The sequence below is a fragment of the Sus scrofa genome, chromosome 13, assembly GCF_000003025.6.
Source record: "Sus scrofa isolate TJ Tabasco breed Duroc chromosome 13, Sscrofa11.1, whole genome shotgun sequence".
NCBI lineage: Eukaryota > Metazoa > Chordata > Mammalia > Artiodactyla > Suidae > Sus > Sus scrofa.
In genome coordinates, this window is record NC_010455.5 from 27,875,474 (window position 1) to 27,902,474 (window position 27,001).

General features: G+C 40.2%; 1 protein-coding gene across 11 annotated transcripts; it reads left to right on the forward strand.

The window, feature by feature from the left end:
• On the forward strand, nucleotides 1–26,720 carry ZNF197 (zinc finger protein 197). Of its 11 annotated transcripts, XM_021071730.1 has the most exons (8): nucleotides 35–165; nucleotides 3,048–3,235; nucleotides 8,261–8,739; nucleotides 10,614–10,776; nucleotides 11,265–11,356; nucleotides 11,624–11,750; nucleotides 17,667–17,750; nucleotides 20,130–25,770. In XM_021071730.1, the coding sequence occupies exons 3-7, from the start codon at nucleotides 8,341–8,343 to the stop codon at nucleotides 17,702–17,704; spliced, it is 819 nt and encodes a 272-aa protein (XP_020927389.1). In that variant the 5' UTR covers nucleotides 35–165; nucleotides 3,048–3,235; nucleotides 8,261–8,340; the 3' UTR covers nucleotides 17,705–17,750; nucleotides 20,130–25,770. The 11 variants fall into 11 exon arrangements, with proteins under 11 accessions (XP_013836987.1, XP_005669492.1, XP_013836986.1 ...); XM_013981532.2 differs by lacking the exon at nucleotides 17,667–17,750 and having other exon boundaries at nucleotides 14–156; nucleotides 20,130–26,718; XM_005669433.3 differs by lacking the exon at nucleotides 17,667–17,750 and having other exon boundaries at nucleotides 32–165; nucleotides 20,130–26,718.

The following is a 27,001-nucleotide window of genomic DNA, read 5'->3' on the forward strand; positions in this document are numbered from 1 at the left end:
AGGGAGTAGGGGCGTGAGCGACCGGAAGTGTAGGTACTCGGGGGTCAGCCATTATTTTGGGCTTCGGCCCTCGTCGCGTCCAGTTCTGGTGTCATCTCCCTGCGTCCCGGCGCCGAGGCGGCGGTCCCCAAGGCTGGAGCCGCCGCGGGAGCCCCGGTGAGCGAGGTGGGCTCCGGTCGGATTGGCAGCGCGTAGGGCGGCCCGTGGTGCGGCTTGAGCTCTCCAGGGGAGCGCACCTCTCGCCGGCCCAGACCCCAAGCTCCTTCCTTTCTCAGCTCGGTGTTGAGGTGGATGCCTTGACTGCGGCTTGGGGAAGGTATTGAAGACAGCGCCCCCGAGTCTGTGTTTGTGTCTGTGGACCGGTCCTCGAATCAGTAGAATGTACAGTCCCTTTGAGAACAGCGCCCTCAGTAGCCAGGTTCCCCAGCTTAGGCCTCTCTGCGGTTTCTCAGTCTTTTCTGAGGCTGATGCTGACAGTTGAGATGTACGAGGAGCAGGGGCTCCCAGGCTTATGGGGACTTTGGTTTTCGTTTTTCTTAAGGAATTGGCAGACTCCCATCTTTAAATTTTGTTATATGGTATTTAATAAGCAAACTGAGACCTCCCATACCACCATTGCTTCAGAGAATATATTTCCACACTAAACACTAAATGGCGTCGTTTGCAAAACAGGTTGTTGCCAACCTGTCAGTGACTATGTACGGTTGTTGTTGTTATTTTGTTGCTTTTACATCTTGTTAGATTAAAGCTTTATAATGAACTGTTGTTTGGGAACCATTGCTTTAGAATAGTTGTTTGGCTTTCAGAAGTCTTTCTAAAGTTTTTTTTTTTATTTTAAAATTTTTATTGGAGTGTAGTTGACTTACAGTTTTGTGTTTCAGATGTACAGTAAAGTGAATCAGTTATGCAAATACATAGATATATATTCATTTTCAGATTCTTCTCCTTATCAGTTATTACCGAATATTGAGTAGATTTCCCTGAACTATAGAGTAGATCCTATCTTACATATAGTAGTACTTACCTATCTTACATATAGGTACTTACCTGTCTTACATATAGTAGTTTGTATATATTAGTCCCAACCTCCTAATTTATCCCTTTTCACCATGTTTCCCCTTTGGTAGCCATTAGTTTGCTTTCTAAATCTTTTAGTCTGTTTCTGTTTTGTAAGTTCTTTTGTATCATTTTTTAAATTAGATCTCACATATTAGTGATCTCATATATTTGTCTTTGTCTTACTAAGACTTGAAATTAGTATGATAATTTCTAGGTCTGTCTATGTTGCTGCAAATGGCACAGAAGTCTTTTTTTCAAATTAAAGTATAGTTGATTTACAATGTTGTGCGAGTTTCTGCTGTACAGCAAAGTGACCCACTCATTCATATTCGTATATGTGTGTGTGTGTGTGTTTTGCTTTTTAGGGCCTCACCTGCAGGGTATGAAAGTTCCCAGGTCGAATTTGAGCTGCAGCTTCAGGCCTACGCCACAGTCACAGCCACGTGGGATCTGAGCTGTGTCTGTGACCTACACCACAGCTCATGGCAACACTGGATCCTTAACTCACTGAGTGAGGCCAGGAATTGAACCCACATCCTCAAGGATACTAGTTGGGTTGATTTCTACTGAGCACAATGGGAACTCCCTAGTCTTTTCTTAAGTGCAGTTATTTTAGACTTTGGGGATTAGAATCACTGACGTTCAGAATATGCTCCCACAGCCAAACTAGTTGAGTGGCCATCAGTGAATCACTTAGCTCCTCTGAGGTTTCTTCTGTTCCTTTTAACGTGAAGCTCACAAACTTTTTGTGAGAAGCAAACAAAATATATGTTGAAGGATTTGTTATTTGTATCTATCTGCAAATTAACAGTTAATAGAATTCTTATAATTTACAGTAGAAAATTATTTAGAAATCTTTTTTCTCCCAGGTTTTATTTTATTTTATTTCATTTTATTTTTTGTCTTTTGTCTTTTTAGGTCCGCACCCACGGCACATGGAGGTTCCCAGGCTAGGGGTCAAATCTGAGCTGTAGCCTCCAGCCTACACCACAGCCACAGCAATGTGGGATCCAAGCCGCGTCTGCAACCTACACCACAGCTCACAACAACACTGGATCCTTAATCCACTGAGCAAGGCCAGGGATTGAACCCACGTCCTCATGGATGCTAGTCGGGTTCATTAACCACTGAGCCATGAAGGGAACTCCTTTCCCAGGTTTTATTAATTTACTTATAGACTTTATTTTTTTCATTTTTTTAAGACTTCATTATTTATTTATTATTTGCTTTTTTAGGGCCACACCGGAGGCATGTGGAGGTTCCCACGCTAGGGGTCAAGTCAGAGTTGTAGCTGCTGGCCCCTGCCCCAGCCACAGCAACGCAGGATCCCAGCCACATCTACGACCTACACCACAGCTCATGGCTATGACAGATCCTTAACCCGCTGAGTGAGGCCAGGGATCAAACCCACAACCTCATGGTTCCTAGTCGGATTTATTTCTACTGCACCATGATGGGAACTCTAAGACTTTATTTTTCAGAGCAGTTTTAGGTTCATGGGGAAATTGAGCAGACAACACAGAGATTTCCCATGTACTCCTTGTCCCCACTCTTGCATGGCCTCCTCCACTGTCAGCATCCACCATCAAAAATGGTACATTTGTTGCAGCTGGTGAACCTGTCTGGATATGTTATAATCACCCAAAGTCCATGGGTTGCATAAGAGTTCACTCTCTGTGTTTGTATATTCTATGGGTTTGGGCAGATATATATGATGGTATGTATAATGTACCCACCATTTTACTATACAGCATAGTTTCAAAAAATCCAGTTTTTTCATCTTCTCTGTCTGTTCATACCTCACTTCTCCAACCCCTAGCAACCACTGATTGTTTTACTGTCTCCATAGTTTTTTCTTTTCCACAGTGCCATATAGTTGGAATTGTACAGTATATTGGATTTTCAGATTAGCTTCTTTCACTTAGTAATACACATTTAAATTTCTTTCATATGTTTTCACGGCATAATAGCTTGTTTCTTTTTGCCAGTGAATATGATTCCATTGTCTGGATGTACCAGTTTATCCATTCACCTATTGAAGGACATCTTGGTTGCTTCTGGGTGTTGGCAATTATGAATAAAGCTGCTGTAAACATCTGCATGCAGATTTTCATATGGACATATGTCCTCACCTCCTTTGAGTGAATACCAAGGAACATGATTGGTAGAATTTATGGTAAGATTATATTTAGTTTTGTAAGATACTGCCAAACTGTCTTCCATAGTGGCTGTACCATTTTGCATTCCCACCAGCAGTGAATGAAAGTTCCTGTTGCTCCACATCCTCACCAGCATTTGGTGTTGCCAGTGTTCTAGATTTTGGGCATTCTAATAGTTGTGTAATAGTATCTTACGCATAATAGAATGTTTAATGGTTTTCCTGATGACATATTTTCACGCAGGTATTTGGATATAGCTTCTTTGATAAGGTGTCTATTTAGGTGTTTGGACTATATTTTAATCAAATTTTCTTTTTTCCCCACTTTGCGCGGCACATGGAGTTCCCTGGTAAGGGATCAGATGCAAGCTGCAGTCTTGACCTCAGCTGCAGCTGCAGCAACGCTGGATCCTTAACTCACTGTGTAGGGCCGGGAATCGAACCTGAGTCCCAGTGCTCCCAAGATGCCCCTGATCCCCTTGTACCGCAGTAGGAACTCCAAGTTGTATGTTTTCTTATTGTTGAGTTTTAAGAGTTCTTTGTATGGAATATACAAAGGATAATAATCCTTTATCATATATATGTCTTTTGCAGATATTTTCTCTTAGTTTCTGACTTATCTTTCTCATTCTTGACATTGCCTTTAATTTTAATGATGTCCAGCTTATTAATTGTTTCTTTCATTTTCATGCCTTTTTTGTGTATCTAAAAAGCTACCACTGGAGTTCTTTTGTGGCACAGTGGGTTGGGGATTTGGCAGTGTTACTGCATTGGCTTGGGTCACTGCTGTGGCATGGGTTTGATCCCTGGCTTGGGAACTTCCACATGCCACGACTGAGACACCCCCCCCCCAAAAAATAATAAAATTTAAAAAAAAACAAACTGTCATCGTATCCATGGTCATCCAGGTTTTCTCCTAGGTTATCTTCTCGGGGGGGGGTTATAGTTTTGCATTTTACATTTAGGTCTGTGATCCTTTTTTCTTTTTTGACTGTATGGAGTTCCTGGGCCAAGGATCAGATCCAAGCCACAGCTGCCATGTAGGTTGCAACTGTGCCACAGCTGTGGCAGTGCCAGAGCTTTTAACCTACTGTGCCAGGTCCTGGGATCAAACCTTTGTCCTTGCACTGCAGAGATACCATCAATTCCATTGTGCCATAGTGGGAACTCCAGTCTGTGATCCATTTTGAGTTAATTTCTTTGGAAAGTGTAAAGTCTGTCTAGATTCATTTTTTTGCACTTGTTGTCCAGTTGTACTAGCACCATTTGCCAAAAAGACTATCTTTGCCCCTTTGTATTGCTTTGACTCTCTATCAAAGATCAATTGACTATATACATGTGGGTCTATTTCTGGGCTCTCTATTCTGTTCCAATGATTTGCTACTCTTTTGTTCAGTTTTTCTCAATTGTTCTATCCCCATTGCTACTTAATTATTTATTTAGACTGCAGATTTACACCAATATCTGAAAGTCCGTTGGTTTTTTTTTTTTTTTTTTTTTGTCTTTTTGCCTTTTCTAGGGCCGTTCCCATGGCATCTGGAGGTTCCCAGGCTAGGGGTCTGATCGGAGCTGTAGCCACCGGCCTACACCAGAGCCACAGCAATGCGAGATCTGAGCCTCATCTTCGACCTACACCACAGCTCATGGCAACGCCGGATCCTTAACCCACTGAGCAAGGGCAGGGACCGCACCTGAAACCTCATGGTTCCTAGTCAGAGGCATTAACCACTGCACCACGACGGGAACTCCTGAAAGTAGGTTGTTCTTACGAAACCTTTCATAAACTGAAATGTCATAAAGCAAAAAAACAGTTATCTTAGGGCAAGTGTTGCTGACAGATGCACAAAGTAAAGCTAAATAAAGCACAATGCTCATAGACATAGTTTAAAACTATGGTGGCTTGTTGCTGAGCATAGTTCCCAGGGAAGGAGCTTAGTGGGGTCAGTCTCACTACTTGAGGTATACAGCTGCCTCTGTAACAGCTCCCTGCAAAACAAATGCTGAACACTTTTTTAACTTTTCGACTTTTTGTGTAAAAGCAATATCTTCTTTGGATTTCTTTTGGCTAGTGAAAACAGGTGCTAAGGTATCGGTCTTGCATAAAAGTGAAGTAACATAAATTGAACTATGGGAAAGCAGGGGATAGCAGTACAATCATCCCTCTTATCCTTGGTTTCATTTTCCTGTGTTCAGCTGCAGTTGGAAATAAGTGGAAAACTCCAGAAATAAACCATTCATAAATTTTAAATCCCTCACTGTTTTGAGTAACATGATAAAACCTTGCACCATCGCACTCTGTCCTGCCTGGGGTATAAATCTTCTCTTTCTAGCATATCCATGCTGTTTATGCTACCTGTCTGTTACTCACTTAGTAACCATCTAAGTTATCATATCAACTATCATGGTATTAAAGTGTTTGTGTTCATGTAACCCTTGTTTTGCTTAATAGTGGTCCCAAAGTGCTAGAGTAGTGGTGCTGGCTATTCCAGTATTCTCTTACTGTGTCTAATTTATAAGTTAAACTTTAGCGTAGGTATATGTGTGTGTGTATAGGAAAAAACATAGTATATATAGGATTCAGTACCATCTTTGGTTTTCAGGCATCCACTGGTGGTTTTGGGACGTCTCTCCTGCAAATAATGGGGGAGTACATAAATAGTTAGATAAGAAACTAATGGGGGAGTGGGAGACTTTACACAGTATGCATTTTATAATTTTAAATTTTGAACCAAGTGAATGTATTACCTATGTTAAAAAACAATGAGGGAAAATGTAAAGTAAAACCTCTTTACTGTTGCTTATTACTTATAGTACATGGTCATCTTCTTGTTCTGCCTCTCAATAGACTTTAGAATTTGCCTCTCTTTACCTCTTCACTCTACTTCCATGACCTTACTTTAAAGCTTACTTCCTTTCTCTGATTTGCAAAACACATTTCTAACAGAGCCATATGTGTTGTCACTCCCTTGCTTCTGAAATTACAGTTTCTTTCTTCCTAATACTCCAGTGATGTTTTTATTTTTTCTTTAAACCCCAACCCAAAATTAGGCTTGTGAATTCTTACTGTGCTGGTATATCCTCCTGTTAATTGTACTTACATATTATATTGAAATTATCTTTTTGTTTCTGCTTCTCTCCATTGTAACCTTTAAGGTCCATGTATTAAGTAAAGTTAATGAGACATTCTAATATGTCACTGATAGTGATGTAACTGTTATAGCCTTAAAAGTTTAAACTATTTATACCTTTTGGCCCAACAATTTTTTTTTGTGTGTGTGTGCTTTCTTTAGGGCCACTCTCACAGCATAGGTAAGTTCCCAGGCTAAGGGTTGAATGGAAGCTGCAGCTGCCGGTCTACACCACAGCCACAGCAATGCCAGATCCGAGTCGCGTCTGCAACCTACACCACAGCTCATGGCAACACCGGATCCTTAACACACTGAGCAAGGCCAGGGATTGAACCTGCAACTTCTTGGATCCTAGTTGGGTTCGTTTTCACTGAGCCACAATGAGAACTCCTCAACAATTTCTTTTCTGGGAATTTTTCCTGAAGAAATGAGCAGAGATGTAACCAAAAATTAATTAGCAAGGATAGTTAATGCAGTATAATTTAATAAGAGAAAATTGTAAATAACCTAAATGTCTAACAACAGGACTACTTAAGTATGAAGAACTTCATATAGTCTTAAAAACAATGATGGAGAATATTAGATATTATGTTCACAACATAATGTATGTGAAAAGCAAATTCCAGTGCACTACAGCTGGGTTCAATCTTGTGATCCAAATTGGTACATAGAGAAAGAACTGTAGGAAATAGTCCAGAACAATAGCAATGATTATTCTCTGGTTTTGCATTTTCTGGTTTTATAGATTTTTTGTTTTATAATGAGAAAAATGTTATTTCTTAAAAACAAAAGTTTTCTGGGAGTTCCTGTCGTGGCTCAGTGGAAATGAATCTGACTTGGATCTATGAGGACGTAGGTTCGATCCCTGGCCTTGCTCAGTGAGTGGGTTAAGGATCCGGCGTTGCTGTGAGCTGTGGTGGAGGTCGCAGACACAACTCGCATCCCACGTGGCTGTGGCTGTGGTGTAGGCTGGAGGCTACAGCTCCAATCTGACCCCTAGATTAGAAACCTCCCTATGCCATGAGTGCGGCCCTTAAAAAAAAAAAAATTCTAGAGAGCAGAAGCCTATATTCTATATAATGAAAGCTTACTGAAATTTATCCAAAAATTCTGATTAGCAGAGTGAACAATTTTCAGGTAATGTAAAGTATGTATGGGAGTACATAAAAAGTATGTTTTTCTCTCCTGTATTTTCTCTGTTGGGGAGACCTCCCATCTGCATTTATGTGACACAGTGGGATAATGATCTGACTTGTTTTTGTGGAGGTGCCATTTGGATCATATGCCACAGGGGTGGCTGAAAAAGGAGAAAAAAAAAAGTTTGTACAGTAAAATTACACAGAACTTTTTCAGCCTTTGTCAATTGAGAAGTAGCTGAAATTTTATCTCATGTGTATTAGAATTAATATGATTACTTATTGTCTCTACAGAGCATAGGAAAGAATGCTCATTACAGAAAGATGCCGATTACCGTTTGAGTCCATGTACCAGGCACTGTTCAAAAACTTGAAATGTACTTCACATCAGATTCTTACGTTAAGCCTTTGAGATAGGAATTGTTACCTCTATTTTACAGGTTAAGAAACTGAGACTTAAAAGTGAGGTCACTTGTTCAAGGTCACACAGGAGTAGTTAGGGTGCCCATTGTTAGATTGGAAAGAAAGGATTTATTGTAATTAGGTGGAGCAGAAGCTGTGAAATAAAGACCAAAGGAATTTCATGTCTTTGGTATCAGCAGTGGTCTGGGTAGCAGAAGTGTCAGTATCTCTACAGCTTTGGGCAGGGGCTTCTGTCGGAGGCACTGTCCAGAGCCTATACTTTGTATTCAGGGAGATGTTCTTCATTCCTGGGAGCTAACTGGGGTCTGGAAAACGTGGTTGTTTCTCTGGGTAAACTTTAACAATGATTTCTTGAGGTCTTGTAGACGATGTTCTCCAAGCTCTAAGGAAGAAGTCAAGCAAGGATTGAGGGGCCTTGGAGAGGATCTTTTCTTAAATGACAACAATGACAAGAGAAAATTGGGCCCACAATGCTCTGAGACAAGAGGGTCTTGTTAAAGGGAAGGACGATATCTGGAAATGGGGAACCAGCTTCCAAGGGAGCAGCTCCTCTGTTTGGGAGACCTCCCACCTGCATTTTAGACAGTTGCGTTACCACGAGACATCTGGACCCCAGGAGGCGCTGAGCCGGCTCCGGGAGCTCTGTCGCCGGTGGCTGAGGCCAGAAGCACGCACCAAGGCTCAGATCCTGGAGTTGCTGGTGCTGGAGCAGTTCCTGAGCATCCTGCCTGGAGAGATAAGGACCTGGGTGCAGATCCATCGCCCTGGAAGTGGTGAGGAGGCCGTCGCCCTGGTAGAGGAGCTGCAGAAAGACCTCGAGGGACCAGGACTAAAAGTGAGAAAGGGGAAGGGGAAAGAGTTTGGAGTAGACAGAAGGAGAGAATTGAGGCAGGGCAGGCTAGGCTAGAAGATGATACTTTGATTTTTCATGAACAGTTAATAACACATTAACAACCCTGATGCTCCTTGAAGCAGGTTCATGACCTGTTCAGACCATAGCATATCTTCGCAGAGAAATGGATTTCTTTTGGGGGTCTTTGGACCAATTCACAATCAACAAAAAGGCATTCACTGTGCTTTATCTCCCTGGATAATGCTGGCTAATGCTTAGTTTGGTTTAAGAACCTGAAGAACATAATGTTTGTAAGTGCGCCTCTAAACAGAAGCTTATGTATTGTATGTATACATCTGTATGGAGTGATATTTTAAGCTTGGGGTATAAAAGGCAGTGGGAGAGCAAGAATGAAGCTTCCTAGATCTGGCAAGCCCTTACCATGTGTACCTTATGGTTTGAGATATTTGCCTCTGATAAAATTTTATATCCTTGGTTATTGGGATTTTTTTTTTTTTTTTTTTTTTTTTGTCTTTTTTGCCATTTGTTGGGCTGCTCCCACAGCATGTGGAGGTTCCCAGGCTAGGGGTTGAATCGGAGCTGTAGCTGCCAGCCTACATCAGAGCCACAGCAACACTGGATCCAAGCCGTGGTCTGCAACCTGCACCACAGCTCACGGCATTGCCAGATCCTTAACCCACTGAGCGAGGCCAGGGATTGAACCCTCAACCTCATGGTTCCTAGTCGGATTCGCTAACCACTTAGCCAGGACGGGAACTCCTAAATTGGGATCTTAATATAGTTTCTAGTGTGTGTCAGATCTCTTTCTGTCAGTCTAGAGCCCACTAGAAACATTTCTTTATTTTATTATTAAGGTATAGTTGATTTGTAGTGATGTTGATGTTGTGCCAGTTTCTGCTGTACAGCAGAATGACTCAGTCATACATATATATCTTTTTTTTTTTTTTTTTTTGGCCACCCTGAGGCCTGTGGAGTTCCCAGTTAGGGATCAGATCTGACCCAGAGTTGCAAGCTATGCTACAGCTGAGGCAGCACTGGATCTTTAACCCACTTTGCCAGGTCGGGGGTTGAGCCTGCATCCTGGCACTATGGAGACACCACTGATCCTGTTGCACCACAGTTGGGACTCCCATTCTTTTTTTTATTAGTCTTTTCCATCATGGTCTATTCCAGAAATTTGGATATAATTCCCTGTGCTATACAGTAGGACCTTATCGTTTGTCCATTCTAAATGTATAGAAATATTTCTATATAAGAAGTCTGAAATAGAACTTAAAAACTTGGGAGTGGCACCAAGGATGGGCTCATTTGCTTTAATCATAAAAATGAAGAATTTAGGAGTTATGTATTTCGGTACTAATTACTAATCCATGTTTCTCATTAGAGAGTTAAGAAAATGGGGGCTGGAATAGGTTCACTGTGTTGCCAAATGTCTAGACTTCTACTCTAGTGTTCCTTCTCTTGGAGCAGGAAGGCATAAGTAAATAGGTGAATAAGTAGAAGAGTGTATTGAACCTGGGTTTAATCTAAAATCAGGTCTGAAGCTAAAACCCAATGCTCTTAATTGCTTGTTGCTTCTCATTCCCTCCTTAACCCACACCCAGGTCTGGCTGCTGTTTCCACTGTTCTGTTCAGTCTCCTCTGGGAGAGCTCACCAGCGCCATGAGTGGAGCTAGAGGGCAGCTCCATTGTTCTCAAGGCAGAGGTTTACTGCTCTTTGGATGCTCCATACTTGAGGGGGTCATGCTCACCTTACATTATTAGATTACGAGCAGAAAGAGGTCCATGGTGGTTAGGTGAGTCCATTTTCTGGAGGAACAAGGAATGCCAGCTTATTTTTTTCTGCTTGTTCCCAGGTTCCAGTCCTTGTCCAGAATCCGGACACTCTCCAGGAGGGCATGAGCACTCCAGGAATAGCCCTTCCTCCTGCAGCCACAGGCAGCCACATATCAGCTGAAATTCACTCAAATCCTCTTACTGACCCAGTGGTGTTCAACTTGCTCCAGGATCCTCAACATGGTACTTACTCAGTGGCTCTGGCTTTGGACTTTGTTCAGACTCTTACTATGGTTCATCCCTCTGCTCCCAGATAGTTGTTTCCTCTGCGTATGAATCTCTTATGATGCCAAACTTTTTCTTGTTCTCCTTCTTATCCTTTCCTGGGTCCTCCTGATCCTTTATCCATTCTTTTTTTATGGCCACACCTGCAGCATATGGAAGATCCTGGGCCAGGAGTCAAATCCAAGCTACAACTACCAGCCTACACCGCAACACTGCATCTGAGTCTCATCTGCAACCTACACCACAGCTGTGGCAACACCAGATTCTTAACCCACTAAGTGAGGCGAGGGATCGAACCCACACCCTCATGGACACTGTAACTCACCGAGCCATGACGGGAACTCCCTGAGTCTTTTTTAATTCCTTGTTTATAGAAGATAAAGATATTAGACTTGAAGTCATAGGCAGGAACAACAGTGATCTCATATGCAGCTTTTCTCCTTCAGATTCTCCTGCCCCTGAAGCTTCTGCCCTTTCCCAGGAAGAGAACCCAAGAAATCAATTAATGGCTCTCATGCTCCTGACAGCCCAGCCCCAGGTAAGGTTTGCATCCTCTTTTCTTCTTAAGGCCCTAACTGCACTACCTAACTGTGGCTGAAGTATCCCCTTTCTCATCCTTGTGCTTTGGTATCCAGGCAGTTCCTGTCTCTAAATCAAGATCCATTCTATTGGAAGGCAGACTTCATGTGGGCTCTCCTTATGTCTCCCTGATATCCCTTGCCCACCTCATGGCCTCACAGAAGTGAAAGGGACCTTTCAGTATGGGAGCTCCTGGGCAATGATAATCTCACACATGTTATTTCAGGAACTGGTGATGTTTGAGGAGGTATCAGTATGCTTCACTTCAGAGGAATGGGCATGTCTGGGCCCAATTCAGCGGGCCTTGTACTGGGATGTGATGTTGGAGAATTATGGAACTGTGACTTCCTTAGGTAAGGACTTTCTCTTCCCATAATTCGTATCTTTCTTTCATCAGCTTTTGTTTTCTGATTATGAAAGTAGTATTATTTTGGAAACCACAGAATATTAGGAGAGAAAAAACTTTTTAAAGCCCACTGTTTGTAAGCAACTACTGTCCAACTTTCAATATGTTACCTTTCTGGCTTTTTCTGTATGTTTGAGGGTTTTTGTTTTTTGGGTTTTTTTACATTGTTTTAAATTGTGTGTATATTCAGCTTTATATCTTGGGGGTTTTTTTGTTTGTTTGTTTTTGGCCATGCCCACAGTATGTTCCCGGGCCAGTGATTGAACCTGTGCTAGCAGTGACCCAAGCTGCTGCAGTGACAATGCTGGATCCTTAACTTGCTGCACCACAGGAGAACGCCTATAGCTTGCTTTCTTTGCATTCACCTCACCTATTATTACAGATTATTTGAAAATAATTTCTGTATTGGCTTATAATTTAGTTGGCCTTTTCTTTTTTTCTTTTTTTCTTTTTTTTAGGGCCACACCTACAGCATATGGAGGTTCCCAGGCTAGGGGTCGAATCAGAGCTACAGCAACACCAAATCTGAGCTGCATCTATGACCTACACCACTGCTCTCGGCATTGCCGGATCCTTAACCCACTGTGCAAGGCCAGGGATCAGACCCACATCCTCATGGATACTAGTTGGATTTGTTTCCACTGCGCCACAACAGGATCTCCAGTTAGCCACTTTTTTTATTTTAAATAATTGCCTTCATAATCATCTACCTCTGTGCCTAAGGTTTTTTTTTTTTTTTTTAATTTTTCATTATTTTTAGAAGTAGAATTGCTAGGCCAAAGAGAATTGTTTCAAGGCTCTTGCTTCATCCTGCCAAATTGCTTTCCATAATGATCTCAGTCCTTTGTGCTCTTACCAACCGTACATAAGAATGTTCCTTTGACTCCACCTTCATTGATATTGAGGAATCCCTTTCTTTTAACTTGCTGCTAATATAATTTTTTAAGTTGTAATATCTATTCTCAAGTGGAATTCTTTTATTAGTAATAAGACTTTTTTCTCTTTTTATAGCCACACCTGTGGCATATGGAAGTTCCTGGGCTAGGGGTTGAATCCAAGCTGCAGCTGCAGGCCTAGGCCACAACCACAGCAACACCAGATGCAAGCCAAGTCTTCAGCCTATGCCACAGCTTGTGGCAACACTAGATCCATAACCCATTACATTGGGTTCTTAACCCTCAAGCCACAATGGGAATACTCTTAGGAAAGAGTATTTTTTTTAAAAAATAATGTTAGGAGTTCCAGCTGTAGCACAATGGGATTGGTAGCATCTCTGCAGTGCGGAATATAGGTTCAATCCCTAGCCAGCACAGTGAACTAAAGGATCCAATGTTGCCACCAGTGCAGTGTAGTTTGCAGTTGTGACTCAGATCTGATCCCTGGCCCGGGAATTCCATATGCCTCAGGGAAGCCAAAAAAGAGGAAAAAAGTTTAAAAAACAAAAAACAAAAAACTATTAGCCATTTATGTTTCCAACATTAAAAACCTACCATATAATGGCAACTTTGGAAATGATGTGATTCTGCCCTTAAGTAGCATGATTTTGGAGATGAACATAGAACGAATAAACAAGGCAGAGTAAAATAATTGGTACTAAAGTGTCATAAGCCTCTTGTGATGGAAATGGAGAGGACAAAGCAACCAGTACCATTCTTGGGGGTTTAGGAAAGGCCCATGAAGGGGATAGCTTTGTGCCGGACTCTAAAGAGAAAAGTAGGAGTTTGGAGAAATAGACATTGAAAACTGAGGCATTAGCTAATGGACTATCTAATTTGGGCTGAAATACAGATTTATAGTATTAGTTTAAATGACTGCATTGTATTTCATTGTCTCAGTATCATGCTTTACAGTGACAGCTTTATGATACTGAATTTCCACTCAAGAATACCATATGTCATTCCATTTGTTCATAATGCATTTGTCTGTTTCAGGCCTGGGTTAAAATTACATTCAAGTAGATCTTGCACATTTTTGGTTACACTGATTCTTTTCTTCTTTTTCTTTTTCTTTTTTTTTTTTTTTTTTTTTTTGCCTTTTCTAGAGCCACACCCATGCGGCATATGGAGGTTGCCAGGCTAGGGATCTATTCGGAGCTGTAGCTGCTGGGCTTCGCCAGAGCCACAGCAACTTGGGATCTGAGCCGCGTCTGCGACCTATACCACAGTTCGCAGCAACGCCAGATCCTTAACCCACTGAGCAAGGCCAAGGATCGAACCCGCAACCTCATAGTTCCTAGTCGGATTCGTTAACCACTGCGCCACGACGGGAACTCCTACATTGATCTTTGGTATAGGATTCATTTCTGAGGTTTTCTAATTGTTTGCATATATGAAAATAAGAATTTTTGTGTGTTTATTTCATACCCAGCAACCTTAGTAAATTTTTTTTTAATTGTAGTATTTTCTACTGTGTATTTTTACACTTACGAGAGTATGTCTTTTAGTATCCCAGCTGTGGTGTGGTGTGTCAAAGGTTTTGTGGATTTTATATTTTGATACATGTTACCAAACTGCTTTCTATCAGTGATGTGCCAGTTTATACTTACAAGAAGACCCAATTCCCCTATATGTATTTAGGATTTGGTCAGTGTTTTAAATCTCTGCTAGCTAGATGAAGAATACTATCTTTTGTTTATTTTTCTTTCATTTCTTTGTTAGTGTGGTTCAAATCTTTTCACATATTTATTGGTCATTTTACTCGTATATCTTTATTACATTTTTTTGTTAGAACTGCTAATCCTTGTCAAATGTTGTACATTTTCCTATTTGTTTGCCTTTTGAGTGTTATTTATGTTTTTTGTTTTTTTGTTTTTTGTCTTTTTAGGGCCGCACCTGCCGGCATATGGAGGTTCCCAGGCTAGGGGTTGAATCGGAGCTGTAGCCACCTGCCTACGCCAGAGCCACAGCAACGCGGGATCCGAGCCGCGTCTGCAACCTACACCACAGCTCACGGCAACGCCGATCGTTAACCCACTGAGCAAGGGCAGGGACCGAACCCGAAACCTCATGCATGGTTCCTAGTCGGATTCGTTAACCACTGCGCCACGACGGGAACTCCCCATAAAATTATTTTTTTAATCACCCTTGTATTTTCTTCAGACACTTTCATTGTTTCATTTTTATGTTTAAGCTTTAATCCATCTAAAATTTATCTTGATATGCAGAATGACATAGGAATCCAGTTTGTTTATTTACTTGATTTTTTTTTTTTTTAGGGCCTCACCTGCGGCATTTGGAAGTTCCCAGGCTAGGGTTCGAATTGGAGCTGCAGCCTCTGGCTTATGTCACAGCCACAGCAACACGGGATCCAGGCCAAGTCTGCAACCTATACCACAGCTCACGGCAATGCCAGATCCTTAACCCACTGAGCAAGCCCAGGGATTGAACCCGCATCCTCATGGATACTAGTTAGGTTCGAAATCCACTGAGCCACAATGGGAACTCCCTATTTACTTATTTTTTAACCCAAGTAGCTTTCATTAATTCTAATACTGTTTACTCAGTAATCCTTTTATTTTATTTTTTTTAGGAATTTTAAAACATGCTTTATGGGTTAATTGATTAATTTTATGAAAAACACTCACCATGGATCCATACCTCATGCTGTAAGCCAAAATAAATTTCAGATGGGTCTAGAGTTAAACTTAAAAAATAAGAAGAAAATGAAATTCATTATTTATTCTAGCTCTTTGAGGAAAGAGAAATTTGAATCAACTTTAATAAGTAAGATATGTTCTAACTGCAATGTTGTTGAGACGTTGGGCAAGTAGATACTAAAGTGTTTGTCTCCTTTGACCTAGTAATTCTGATTTGAGAGGAATACCTTAAGAAAATGGCCCAGGAGTTCCCGTCGTGGCGCAGTGGTTAACGAATCCGACTAGGAACCATGAGGTTGCGGGTTCGATCCCTGCCCTTGCTCAGTGGGTTAACGATCTGGCGTTGCCGTGAGCTGTGGTGTAGGTCACAGACGCGGCTCGGATCCTGCGTTGCTGTGGCTCTGGCGTAGGCCAGTGGCTACAGCTCTGATTCAACCCCTAGCCTGGGAACCTCCATATGCCGCGAGAGCGGCCCAAAGAAATAGCAAAAAAAAGAAAAGAAAAAAAAAAAAAAAGAAAATGGCCCAGAAAAAGAGAAAACAAGTAATATGTCTTAAGATAGTCCCAGCAAAAAGTTGGGTACAACTAAATTCCTAAAGACAAAGTAGTATGCAAACTATGGTGTGTTGATCTGGGGGTAGTCTGTGACACTACCAAATATGACAGTTGATGTGGAGGTAGACTGTGACACTTGATTTCTGAGCATTGATAAGCTGGTAGAAAAGCAGACTCCCAGATAGCTTGTACATACTTCTTCAATATGTGAAAGACTTGTATATGTTTGTTTAAGAGATTGGAGTAGAATTTGAAGGAAATTATTCAAGAAATATTAAGTACCAGAATTCCCTGGTGGCTCGGTGAGTTAAGGCTTTGGAGTAATCAGTGGTGGCTCAGGTTGCTATGAAGGTGTGGATTTGATCCCCAGCCCTGTGCAGTGGGTTAAGGGATCCAGCATTGCCATTGTGGCATAGGTTGCAGCTGCAGCTCAGATTCATCACTATGTATGTATGATACTAGCTTTAAATTTTTTGTAGCAGAGTTCCCTTCATGGCTCAGTGGTAATGAACCCAACTAGGAACCATGAGGTTGCAGGTTTGATCCCTATCCTCGCTCAGTGGGCTGAGGATCTGGCATTGCCATGAACTGTCGTGTAGGCCACAGATGTGGCTCAGATGCTGTGTTGCTGTGGCTGTGGTGTAGGCTGGCAGCTGTAGTTCTGATTTGACCCTTAACCTGGGAACCTCCACATGCCATGCGTGCAGCCCTAAAAAGCAAAATAAATAAATAAATAAAATTTTTATGGGTATCTTTTATCAGGTTGAGAAAGTTCCCTTCAATTTATACTTTGTTGAGTATTGTTATCATGAAGGAGTTTCAGATTTTGCAAAATGCTTTTTTCTGCATCTTTTGAGAAGATTATTTGAGTTTTGTCCTTTATATTATTGATATGGTGTATTACATTGATTGACTATCTGATGTCATACCAGCATTTATATTCCTATGATAAATCCCACTTGGTCATGGTATATAATTCTTTTTATGTGTTGTTGGATTTAGTTAGCTAATATTTTGTTGAGGATTCTTACATCTGTATTCATAAGATATATTTGTCTGTAGTTTTCTCTCTTTTTGTGATATCCTTGCCTGGTTTGGGTATCTAGGTAATACTGGCCTCAGAACAAGTTAGGAAGTGTTACCACCTTTTCTGTTTATTGGAAGAGTTTGTGAGGAATTGGTATTAATTCTTTTAATGTTTGGTAGAATTCATCAGTGAAACAATCTGGGCTTGGGCTTTTCTTTGTGGGTAATTTTTTCATTACTGATTCAGTTTCTTATTATACAACTATTTAGATTTTCTATTTCTCATTGAGTCAATATTAGTAGTTTCTGTCTAGGAGTTTGGTTTCTGTCTTAAGTTCAGTTTATTGGCATAGTATCATTCGTGGTATTCCCTTATACTCCTTTTTATTTCTGTAAGATCAGTGATAATTCTAGAGGGGTTGACTTTTTTTATTTAGTTTTTAAGCTTGTAGGTTTGGGCATGTAGCAAGTCGGGCAGAGGAAGGACAATTCAGGAAGAGAAACGGGCATGGGCATTGATAGAGAAGCAAGCAAAAATGCGACATACTTAGGCTTCTGTGTATAGTTTACCATGCCTGGAGTCTGTGGGCATGAAGGGTACTAACAAAAAGTGACACTGTCTCTTGGGTTATTCTGGTCATTCGTGCTTTATCCTGTAGGCAGTGAAGGGTTGTTTGTTTTGAACAGGTGAGTGGCATGATCAAGTATACTTATTGGAAATATAATTAGCAATGGAGTGGACATGGACTAGAGAAGTGTGGAGGATTGGAGGTAAGGAAGCCTGTTTTTTCTTTCAGGCTTCATCAAAGGTTGCAGAAAGTGACCAGCTTCCTCTATCATTCTGACGTTTTTCTGCTAGGTCCTTTAAAGCTCAGTAGGCCCATACATAGTCTGATTTTTTTTTTTTTTTTTCTTTCTGGCTGCACCTGTGGCATGTGGAAGTTCCTGGGCTAGGGATCAAACCCATGCCATGGCAGTGACTTGAGCCACAGCAGGGACAACGCTGGATCCTTAATCCCCTGTACCAGGCCAGGGATCAAACCTGCACCACCACAGAGACAACACCAGATCTTTAACCTGCTGTACCACAGCAGGAACTCATTTCTTAACCATATTCCATCTTAGTTTAAGTATTTGTAACACTCTGGTCTTTAAAATACTTCTGTTTCCTTAAAGAAAGAGAACCTACCTTTCCACCAGCATCATAAAATTGTGAAACCATTTTGATCTAATCATTATAGACAAGAAACTGGGGTAGCAGTACTGGATAGGCCTGGGACAACATGCCCATCCTTACTGCCAAGTGAAGCAGAGTAGTGTGATTGGCAGTTCTACCCAAAACCCAGTGAGATGGGAAACTGAGATGAGGAATGAGGGCCTGATCTAAGAACGTCCTTCAAGTTAACATTTATTGCAAAGTTTTCCATTCTCACCCTCTCATGAACCTAAAGAAGTTCATAATGAAATAAAATAGTTGTACTCCTTTCCCATGTCTTTTCTATTTAAGTAGAAGATTAGTTTTTTTATACTCGAATAGAAAATAATATTTAATAAAAAGAATATAATGTTACTACTCTTTTTTTTTTTTTAATCATAACTTTGGGGTTAGCGGAAGTTAAAATCAATATGTGGTATTCCATTTTTTCTTTCCTTTTTTTTTTTTTTTTTTTTTTTTTTTGTCTTTTTGCCTTTTCTAGAGCCGCTTCCCGCAGCATATGGAGGTTTCCAGGCTATGGGTCAAATGGGAGCTGTAGCCGCCGGCCTACGCCAGAGCCCAACAATGCGGGATCCGAGCCACGTCTGCAACCTACACCACAGTTCACAGCAACACCGGATCCTTAAGCCACTGAGCAAGGCCAGGGATCGAACCGGCAACCTCATGGTTCCTAGTCAGATTCGTTAACCACTGCGCCACGACGGGAACTCCTAATGTTACTACTCTTTACATAATTTTACTTATTACATAACTTGGGGAACTAGTTCATAATTTCTCTTCACATTTGAATGATGAAAATAAGTTTCTAAAACATTTAAAATATGTATAGTTTAACACTTTAAAATATTGTGTTATATGGAAATTATGTTAGAGTAGAAAGGAGGTTAATTAGTTCAGCCTCGTTATTTTATAGATGTATTCATGATTTTTAATGTCTAATGTTTCTAATTTTTTTCTTCTCATTCTGTATTTCTTTTCTGTCTAATTGAGGGAGTCTAACACAGACGTGATATTTTTGTGAAATTAATTTTAAAATTTCCATTTCTCAACTTTAAAAGGAGTAATGGGAATTGTATATGAATTCTAAGCATTAAGTTGCTTTTTCTTCTTCTTCTTTTTTTGGTCTTTTTAGGGCCAAACCCGTGGCATATGGAAGTTCCCAGGCTAGGGGTTGAATTAGAGCCGCTGCTGCCATCCTACACCACAGCCACAGCAACGCCAGATCTGAGCCACATCTGCAACCTATACCACAGCTCACAGCAACACTGATCCTTAACCCACTGAGCGAGGCCTGGAATCGAACCTGCATCCTCATGGATACTAGTTGGGTTCGGTAACACCGAGCCATGATGGGAACTCCACAATGGATCTTCTTTCTGTAGGTTAATTGCTTTAAAGTAATTAAAAAGTGTTTATGCACTTGACTCTTTGAGAATTAAAGATTTCCTTTGTAATTAAAAAGTGTTTATGCACTTGACTCTTTGAGAATTAAAGATTGCCTTTAGAGTTTTTAGGTATATTTTCTTTCTTTTAATTCCCATCTTCCTAGCATGAGGAAAATAAAAAGATAATTCTTTATAAGCCAAATGGTTCTGTTCCATCCAACTTCTTGAGCCTCAGAAGTGGAATACCTACATAAGATCCCATGTTCTTTCTTTGGTTCTTCCTTACATTTGTTTTTTCAGCATCCTTTATATTTTCCCATCTGCTCCCTGAAGGCAAAGAGCTTAGAAGTATCTCGGAATGAATTCTGTGTTAATTTGTTTACAACTTTCTGTCAGTGTAGCATTCTGCTTTATACTTTCATTAATGAAAAGCTTTTTTTTTTGTATCAATATAAAGGTATCCTTCTAGCTTGTTTTAGCAGTTTGAAGATCTTGTTCTCACTAACACAGGGATATGACAACATTTGCGTTTTATATTCCTTTTATCAGAATGGGAGACCATGGCCGAGAATGAGGAAGTGACATCAAAGTCAAGCATATCTCAAAGAGCAGATTCTCAGAAAGGAACATCAAAAAGACTTCAAGGAGGTGTTCCCCAGGTTCTTGACTTTGGGGAAGAATGTGAATGGCACATTTCGACAAGTCAGTGGGGAAATGAAACAAAGGAAAGAGATACATTGAAGAAAGGTTCCCTGTGTGAACGAGACAGGAAGAAAAGGACTTCACCAGAAAAACGAAGCCAGAAGTGGAAGGAATTTGGAGACAGCTTGTCTATAGATTCAGCTCTTTCTGAAAGCTTAATAGGTACTGAAGGAAAGAAGTTTTATAAATGTGATATATGTTGTAAACATTTCAATAAAATCTCCCATCTTATAAACCATCGGAGAATACACACTGGGGAGAAACCTCATAAATGTAAGGAGTGTGGAAAAGGCTTTATTCAGCGCTCAAGCCTTCTAATGCATTTACGGAACCATTCTGGGGAGAAACCTTATAAATGTAATGAATGTGGGAAAGCTTTCTCTCAAAGTGCTTACCTTCTAAACCATCAGAGAATCCACACTGGGGAGAAACCTTATAAGTGTAAGGAGTGTGGAAAGGGCTTCTATAGGCACTCAGGCCTTATTATACATCTAAGGCGCCATTCTGGGGAGAGACCTTATAAATGCAACGAGTGTGGAAAAGTTTTCTCTCAAAATGCATACCTCATTGACCACCAGAGGCTCCACAAAGGTGAAGAACCTTATAAATGTAACAAGTGTCAGAAAGCTTTCATCCTGAAGAAGAGTCTCATTCTGCACCAGAGAATCCACTCTGGGGAAAAACCCTATAAATGTGACGAATGTGGAAAAACCTTTGCCCAGACCACTTACCTTGTTGACCATCAGCGGCTGCACAGTGCAGAGAACCCATATAAATGTAAAGAATGTGGGAAAGTTTTCATTCGAAGCAAAAGCCTCCTCTTACACCAGAGAGTTCACACAGAAAAGAAGACCTTTGGTTGTAAAAAATGTGGGAAGATTTTCACTTCCAAGTCAAATCTCATTGACCATAAGAGGATGCATAGCAGAGAGAAGCCTTATAAATGTACTGAATGTGGGAAAGCCTTCACTCAGAGTGCTTACCTTTTTGACCACCAGAGACTCCATAATGGGGAGAAGCCCTATGAATGTAATGAATGTGGGAAAGTTTTCATTCTGAAAAAGAGCCTCATTTTACATCAAAGGTTCCACACTGGAGAGAATCTCTATGAATGTAAAGACTGTGGCAAGGTCTTTGGTTCTAACAGAAACCTCATTGACCATGAAAGACTTCACAATGGGGAAAAGCCCTATGAGTGTCAAGAGTGTGGAAAAACTTTCATCATGAGCAAAAGTTTCATGGTCCATCAGAAACTCCATACACAGGAGAAAGCCTACAAATGTGAGGATTGTGGAAAGGCTTTCAGTTATAATTCAAGCCTGCTCGTACATCGGAGAATCCACACCGGGGAAAAGCCCTTTGAATGCAGTGAGTGTGGAAGGGCTTTCAGTTCTAACAGAAACCTCATTGAGCATAAGAGAATCCACAGTGGTGAGAAACCCTATGAGTGTAATGAGTGTGGCAAATGCTTCATTCTGAAAAAAAGCCTCATTGGACATCAGAGGATTCACACAAGGGAAAAATCTTATAAATGCAATGACTGTGGGAAGGTCTTCAGTTACCGCTCAAACCTTATAGCCCATCAGAGAATCCACACTGGTGAGAAGCCCTATGCATGTAATGAGTGTGGGAAAGGCTTTACTTACAACAGAAATCTTATTGAACATCAAAGAATTCACAGTGGGGAAAAGACCTATGAATGTCATATATGTAGAAAAGTCCTTACCTCTAGTAGAAATCTTATGGTCCATCAAAGAATCCATACCGGAGAGAAACCTTATAAATGTAATGAGTGTGGAAAAGACTTCAGTCAGAATAAAAATCTTGTTGTACATCAAAGAATGCATACTGGGGAAAAACCATATGAGTGTGAAAAGTGTAGAAAATCTTTTACTTCTAAGAGGAATTTAGTTGGCCACCAGAGAATACACACAGGGGAGAAACCATATGGCTGTAATGATTGTAGTAAAGTTTTTAGGCAAAGAAAAAACCTTAGTGTACATCAAAAAACTCATACAGATGAAAAAAACTGTGAATGCGATGAGTCTGAAAAAGAATTCTCTCAGGCTTCAAATGTTCATCTTCAACAGAAAATCCATTCTATGGAGGAATTCTCTTGGTTCCACAATGCCCATGAGTCTAAGACAGAGATTCAGAAAATCTAGTATTTGTAAAATGGAATAGAATCCCTGCCTACTTGGGTAACTGTTGGATAAAGGGTAGCATATGAGTTTTATAAGGAGAAAAATCATGACCCTTTTATAGACAAGTATGTTACATGAGGAAGAAAGTTAATCTAGACTTTCAAGACTTAAAAACATAAATTGTAGTTAAAAGATACTCTATTCTAGACCATTTATTATGACCCTAGAAAAGGACCTTGGAGCAATTAAAGATTCCAAGAAATTGGATTATGTTTTATAAGATGTATAATGTCATTGTAAATGATAGCAAAAATATCTTTGTATTAAAAAGTGGACATTTTTGAAATATATATATATAGATAGATAGAGTACATTTTATAGGTAGTATTACTGCTACAGAGAGTCTGTGTAGACCTCTGTGATTAAGGCATATCAAACATGGAATTCCATGGGCAAGAATCTGCTGTTTGAGGACAACTTAAGAACATTAGATTTGGAATCAGAAAACCAAGGTTTGTGTCCTTTTTCTTACTAGCTCTGCGATGTTATTGAATTATCCTCTAAGTCTCAGTTTCTCTGTCAGTCAAATACTGACATAATGCCTACCTCATAGGGTGTTGTGAAGATTAAGTGAAAGGATCATGTGAAGGTACTTTATGAAATAATTTAATTGTAAAGTTGCATAAAAGATATGGTCAAAATCTAGAACATGGCATAATTAATATTTGTTCGTTAATTTAATATTAGTACTTCATGAACCTCAAAAGATTTGTTTTTATAGGAAGAGGAAGTATGATAGCTAATTCAGAATTTAGTGCTCTGAAAAGGCTTTTTAAAAACAGCTTTAAAAATGTTTAAGGGAGATAATAGGTAATATACCTAGGTTTTTTAATGGAGAAATGTTGGCTTATTAAATAGTATGTACAGAAATTCTCTGGTGGCTCATTGGATTTAGGATCCAACATTGTCACTTCTGTGGCTAGGGTCACTGCTGTGGTGCAGCTTCGATCCCTGGCTCTGGAAATTCTGCATGCTGCGGATTCAGGAAAAAAAATTGTATGTCCAGCCATTAACATGATGTCAAGAAAAACAATTTATTTTTCAACTTTTGAATTTTAAACCTAGCAGATGTCGAGTGTCAAAATTGAAGGACAGTCCTATGTTGCTTTCCTTGTTGACAGCAGAAAATCCTTAACCCCAGCGCCTGAACTGACTGTTCCTGCTACTGTCATTCTCAATTCTAATCAACATTTCATCAGTACTTACATACGAGTACCTTGTTACTCAAGAAACAACATTCGGTCCCAGCATTCAAGTTACTACATAAGTTTTTCACACAAACTAAAGCCCTTTTCTGCATTTGTATATTTAAATTTTCCTGTTTTTTTTTTTTGTTTGTTTGTTTTGTTTTGTTTTTTAAGATCCTCATATAGGAGGTTCCCAGGCTAGGGGTCAAATTGGAGCTATAGCTGCTAGCCTACACCACAACCACAGCAATGCCAGATCCAAGCCATCTCTGTTACCTATACTACAGCTCATGGCAACACCAGATCCTTAACCCACTTAGCAAAGCCAGGGGTCAAACCTGCATCCTCATGGATACTAGTCAGATTCATTACCACTGAGCTAGAACAGAAACTCCCTTTCCTGTACTCTTGATTTGAAAATTTTATGTTGTAATTCTCCAAACTCCAATTAATTTGCTGGAGTATAAATACCTTAATATTAGGATTGTGTTTTCTAATACTAGAAGCATTGAAGTGGTGTGTTGATATAGTAAGTGTTATTAATTCAACCCCAAAGTTCCTTGAGGGCTGGTTCCTCATTAGACTGAAAGGGCAGGAGTGAAAACTGGAAGGGGCCCAGGTTAAAAGTCTGAAGTCCTGGATATGAGTTAGATTCTGCCACTCTTCCTTGGACAAATGCCTTCGTTTCTTGGAACCTTGATTGCTTCATCTGTTAAACAGGAGGAATAATATCTACCTCACCAAGTTGTTATGAGGTAATGAATATGAAGATGCCTTATTTCCATATTAAAGAATCACCCCAGATTATGTAATAAGTACAAAGGGAAAGGTCTACTTTAACAATGGAGAGAGCTGGCATTTGCCTCTTAATCATTTTAACTAAATGTAACATCTTTAAGACTGAGACAACTCACATAATGTGCCTCTGCATGTAATGCAGTAAGCCAAAGGTATAACTTGAATTTAACAAGCTTCTTAGACATGATTGTCAGTTTATAGGAACTGCAGGAGGCAGAGGAACAATATGAAAGGCATCTCGAGCAAGAGATTGAGAAACTGGGATACTGTGTACGGAAACTGCACTAGATTCTTCAAAAATATACAATGCAAAAAGGAGGGGTGATAATTGTTGATGCTGGTTGAGTATTGAGAGTTCATTGTACTGCTTTTGTTTATGTATGATATTTTCCATAATGAAAAGTGTAAAAAGTGTATGGTGGGCTTGTTTTTGAAGAATCCTAAAGAGTCATAAGATACTGAGCCAGGAGTAGATTCACACAAATGCCCAATTGATTTTTGACGGAGGTGCAAAAGCAATTCAGTAGAAGAGGGATAGCCTTTCAACAAATGATGCTACAGCAATTGGATATCTATAGGCAAAAAATAAAAAATCAGGAACTAAGTGAAGAACTCAGCGTTATATCAAAAGCATGCTCCATAAAAGGAAAAAAATGATAAATTGAACCTCATCAAAATAAAATAATTTTCTCTGCAAAAGACTAAAGAGGATGAAGGCATTACAGACTGGAAGAAAATATTTGCAAATCATGCATCCAACACAGGATCATATTAGACTAGATAAAGAATTCTTAAAACTATAGACCCAATTAGAAAATAGGCAAAAGACGTGAACAGACATTTCACCAAAGTATAAATGGTAAATGAGCAAATGAAAAGATGTTAAACAACATTAGCCACTAGGGAAGTGCCAGTTAAAAATCTGCACAGCTATCAGAATAGCTTTCTTTAAAGTAGTACTATTAACACCAAATGATTTCAAGGGTGCAGAGGAACTGGATCTTTTACGTTGCCGGGAATGAGAAATGTTACAGCCACTCTGGGGAATAATTTGGCAGTTTCTTATAAAACCAAACATGCACTTATCATACCACCCAGTACTTGCACTCCTGAGTGTTTATCTCAGAGAAGTGAAAATTTGTGTTCACACAAAAACCTGTATGTGACTGTTAGTAGCAGTTGTATTTGTAATAGTCAAAATCTGTAGGTAATTCAAGTATTCTTCAACAGGTGGAAACTGGTATATCTACACCATGGAATACTTATTTCTCTGCAATAAAATGGAATGACCTCGTATTATGTGCAGTGACTCAAGTGCATTTCAATTATGCTGAGTAAAAATCCAATCTCAAAAGATCATATACTGTATAATTACATTTATGTAATATTCTAAAGTGACAAAAGCGTAGAGATGAGAAACAGACTAGTGGTTACCAGAGGTTGGAAATGGTGGAAGGGATCAGGGGAAGAGGGAGGGATAGCATTTAGGGAGGTCTTAGTGTATTCAACAGTTGTGTTTTTTTGTTTTGTTTTGTTTTGTTTTTCTTTTCACTTTTTAGGGCTGCACCTGAGGCATATGGAAGTTCCCAGGCTAGGGGTTCAATTGGAGCTACAACTGCCGGTCACAGCCACAGCAACGCAGGATCCGAGCCGCGTCTGCCACCTACACCACAGCTCACGGCAACGCCAGACCCTTAACCCACTGAGCGAGGCCAGGGATCAAACCTGCAACCTCATGGTTCCTAGTCGGATTTGTTCCCACTGCGCCATGATGAGAACTCCAGGAACAGTTGTGTTTCTTGATTGTGATCATGGTTAGACGAAGCTACTCGTGATAAAATGGCATGGCAGTGTACACACTCACTGTACCAATATCAGTTTCCTTTTTTTAAATTAACCTATAATTAAGGTGTACCCATAGGAGGAAACTAGTTGAAGGATATTATCTTTGCAACTTCTTGTGAATATAAATTCAAAATAGCAAATCAAAACTAAGGAGCCTAACCAAATGCAGTGTGTAAAACATTTGGAAAAACCAATTAGGAAGTAGATATTTTAGGACAGTTGAAAATTTGAATGACTGGGTATTGGATGACATTAGGGAATTGTTAATTTCTCTGTCTGTGGTGATGGTTGTTAGCGATTATTCTTATTAAAGGAGCCATATTGAAGTATTTAAGATGTTTTAATGTTTACAAATTTAAAAAGAATGCAAGGCAAACGTAATAAAGTGTTAATTGTTGAGTCCAGGAGTGTTGGTATTCATTGTACCATTCTCTGTACTGTTTGATATTTCCAAAATATAACGTTTGGGGCAAAATAATCAGGGCCTCTGCAGGTGGATGCTTTGTAGCTTCAGGCTGCTGGATGTCCGCCTGGTGTAAGTGCCCTTGCCCAGGCTGGAGATGCCCCCGCTCGCTGAGGCACATACAGGGTCCCAGTCGCCCCCGCACTCTCCCTCCAGGCGCTTTTGCTCGCATCACTGGTCAGGAGCGATATTGGACACCCAACGAGAAGAAAGCACCTCCGA

Bases quoted from the DNA above. Each gene is read 5' to 3' on its own strand.
- ZNF197 (XM_013981533.2), top strand. From the start codon at position 8,341: ATGACAACAATGACAAGAGAAAATTGGGCCCACAATGCTCTGAGACAA. The intron at 11,357-11,623 runs GTAAGGTTTGCA...ATGTTATTTCAG, and splicing joins TCCTGACAGCCCAGCCCCAG to GAACTGGTGATGTTTGAGGA. The intron at 11,751-20,129 runs GTAAGGACTTTC...TCCTTTTATCAG, and splicing joins TGGAACTGTGACTTCCTTAG to AATGGGAGACCATGGCCGAG.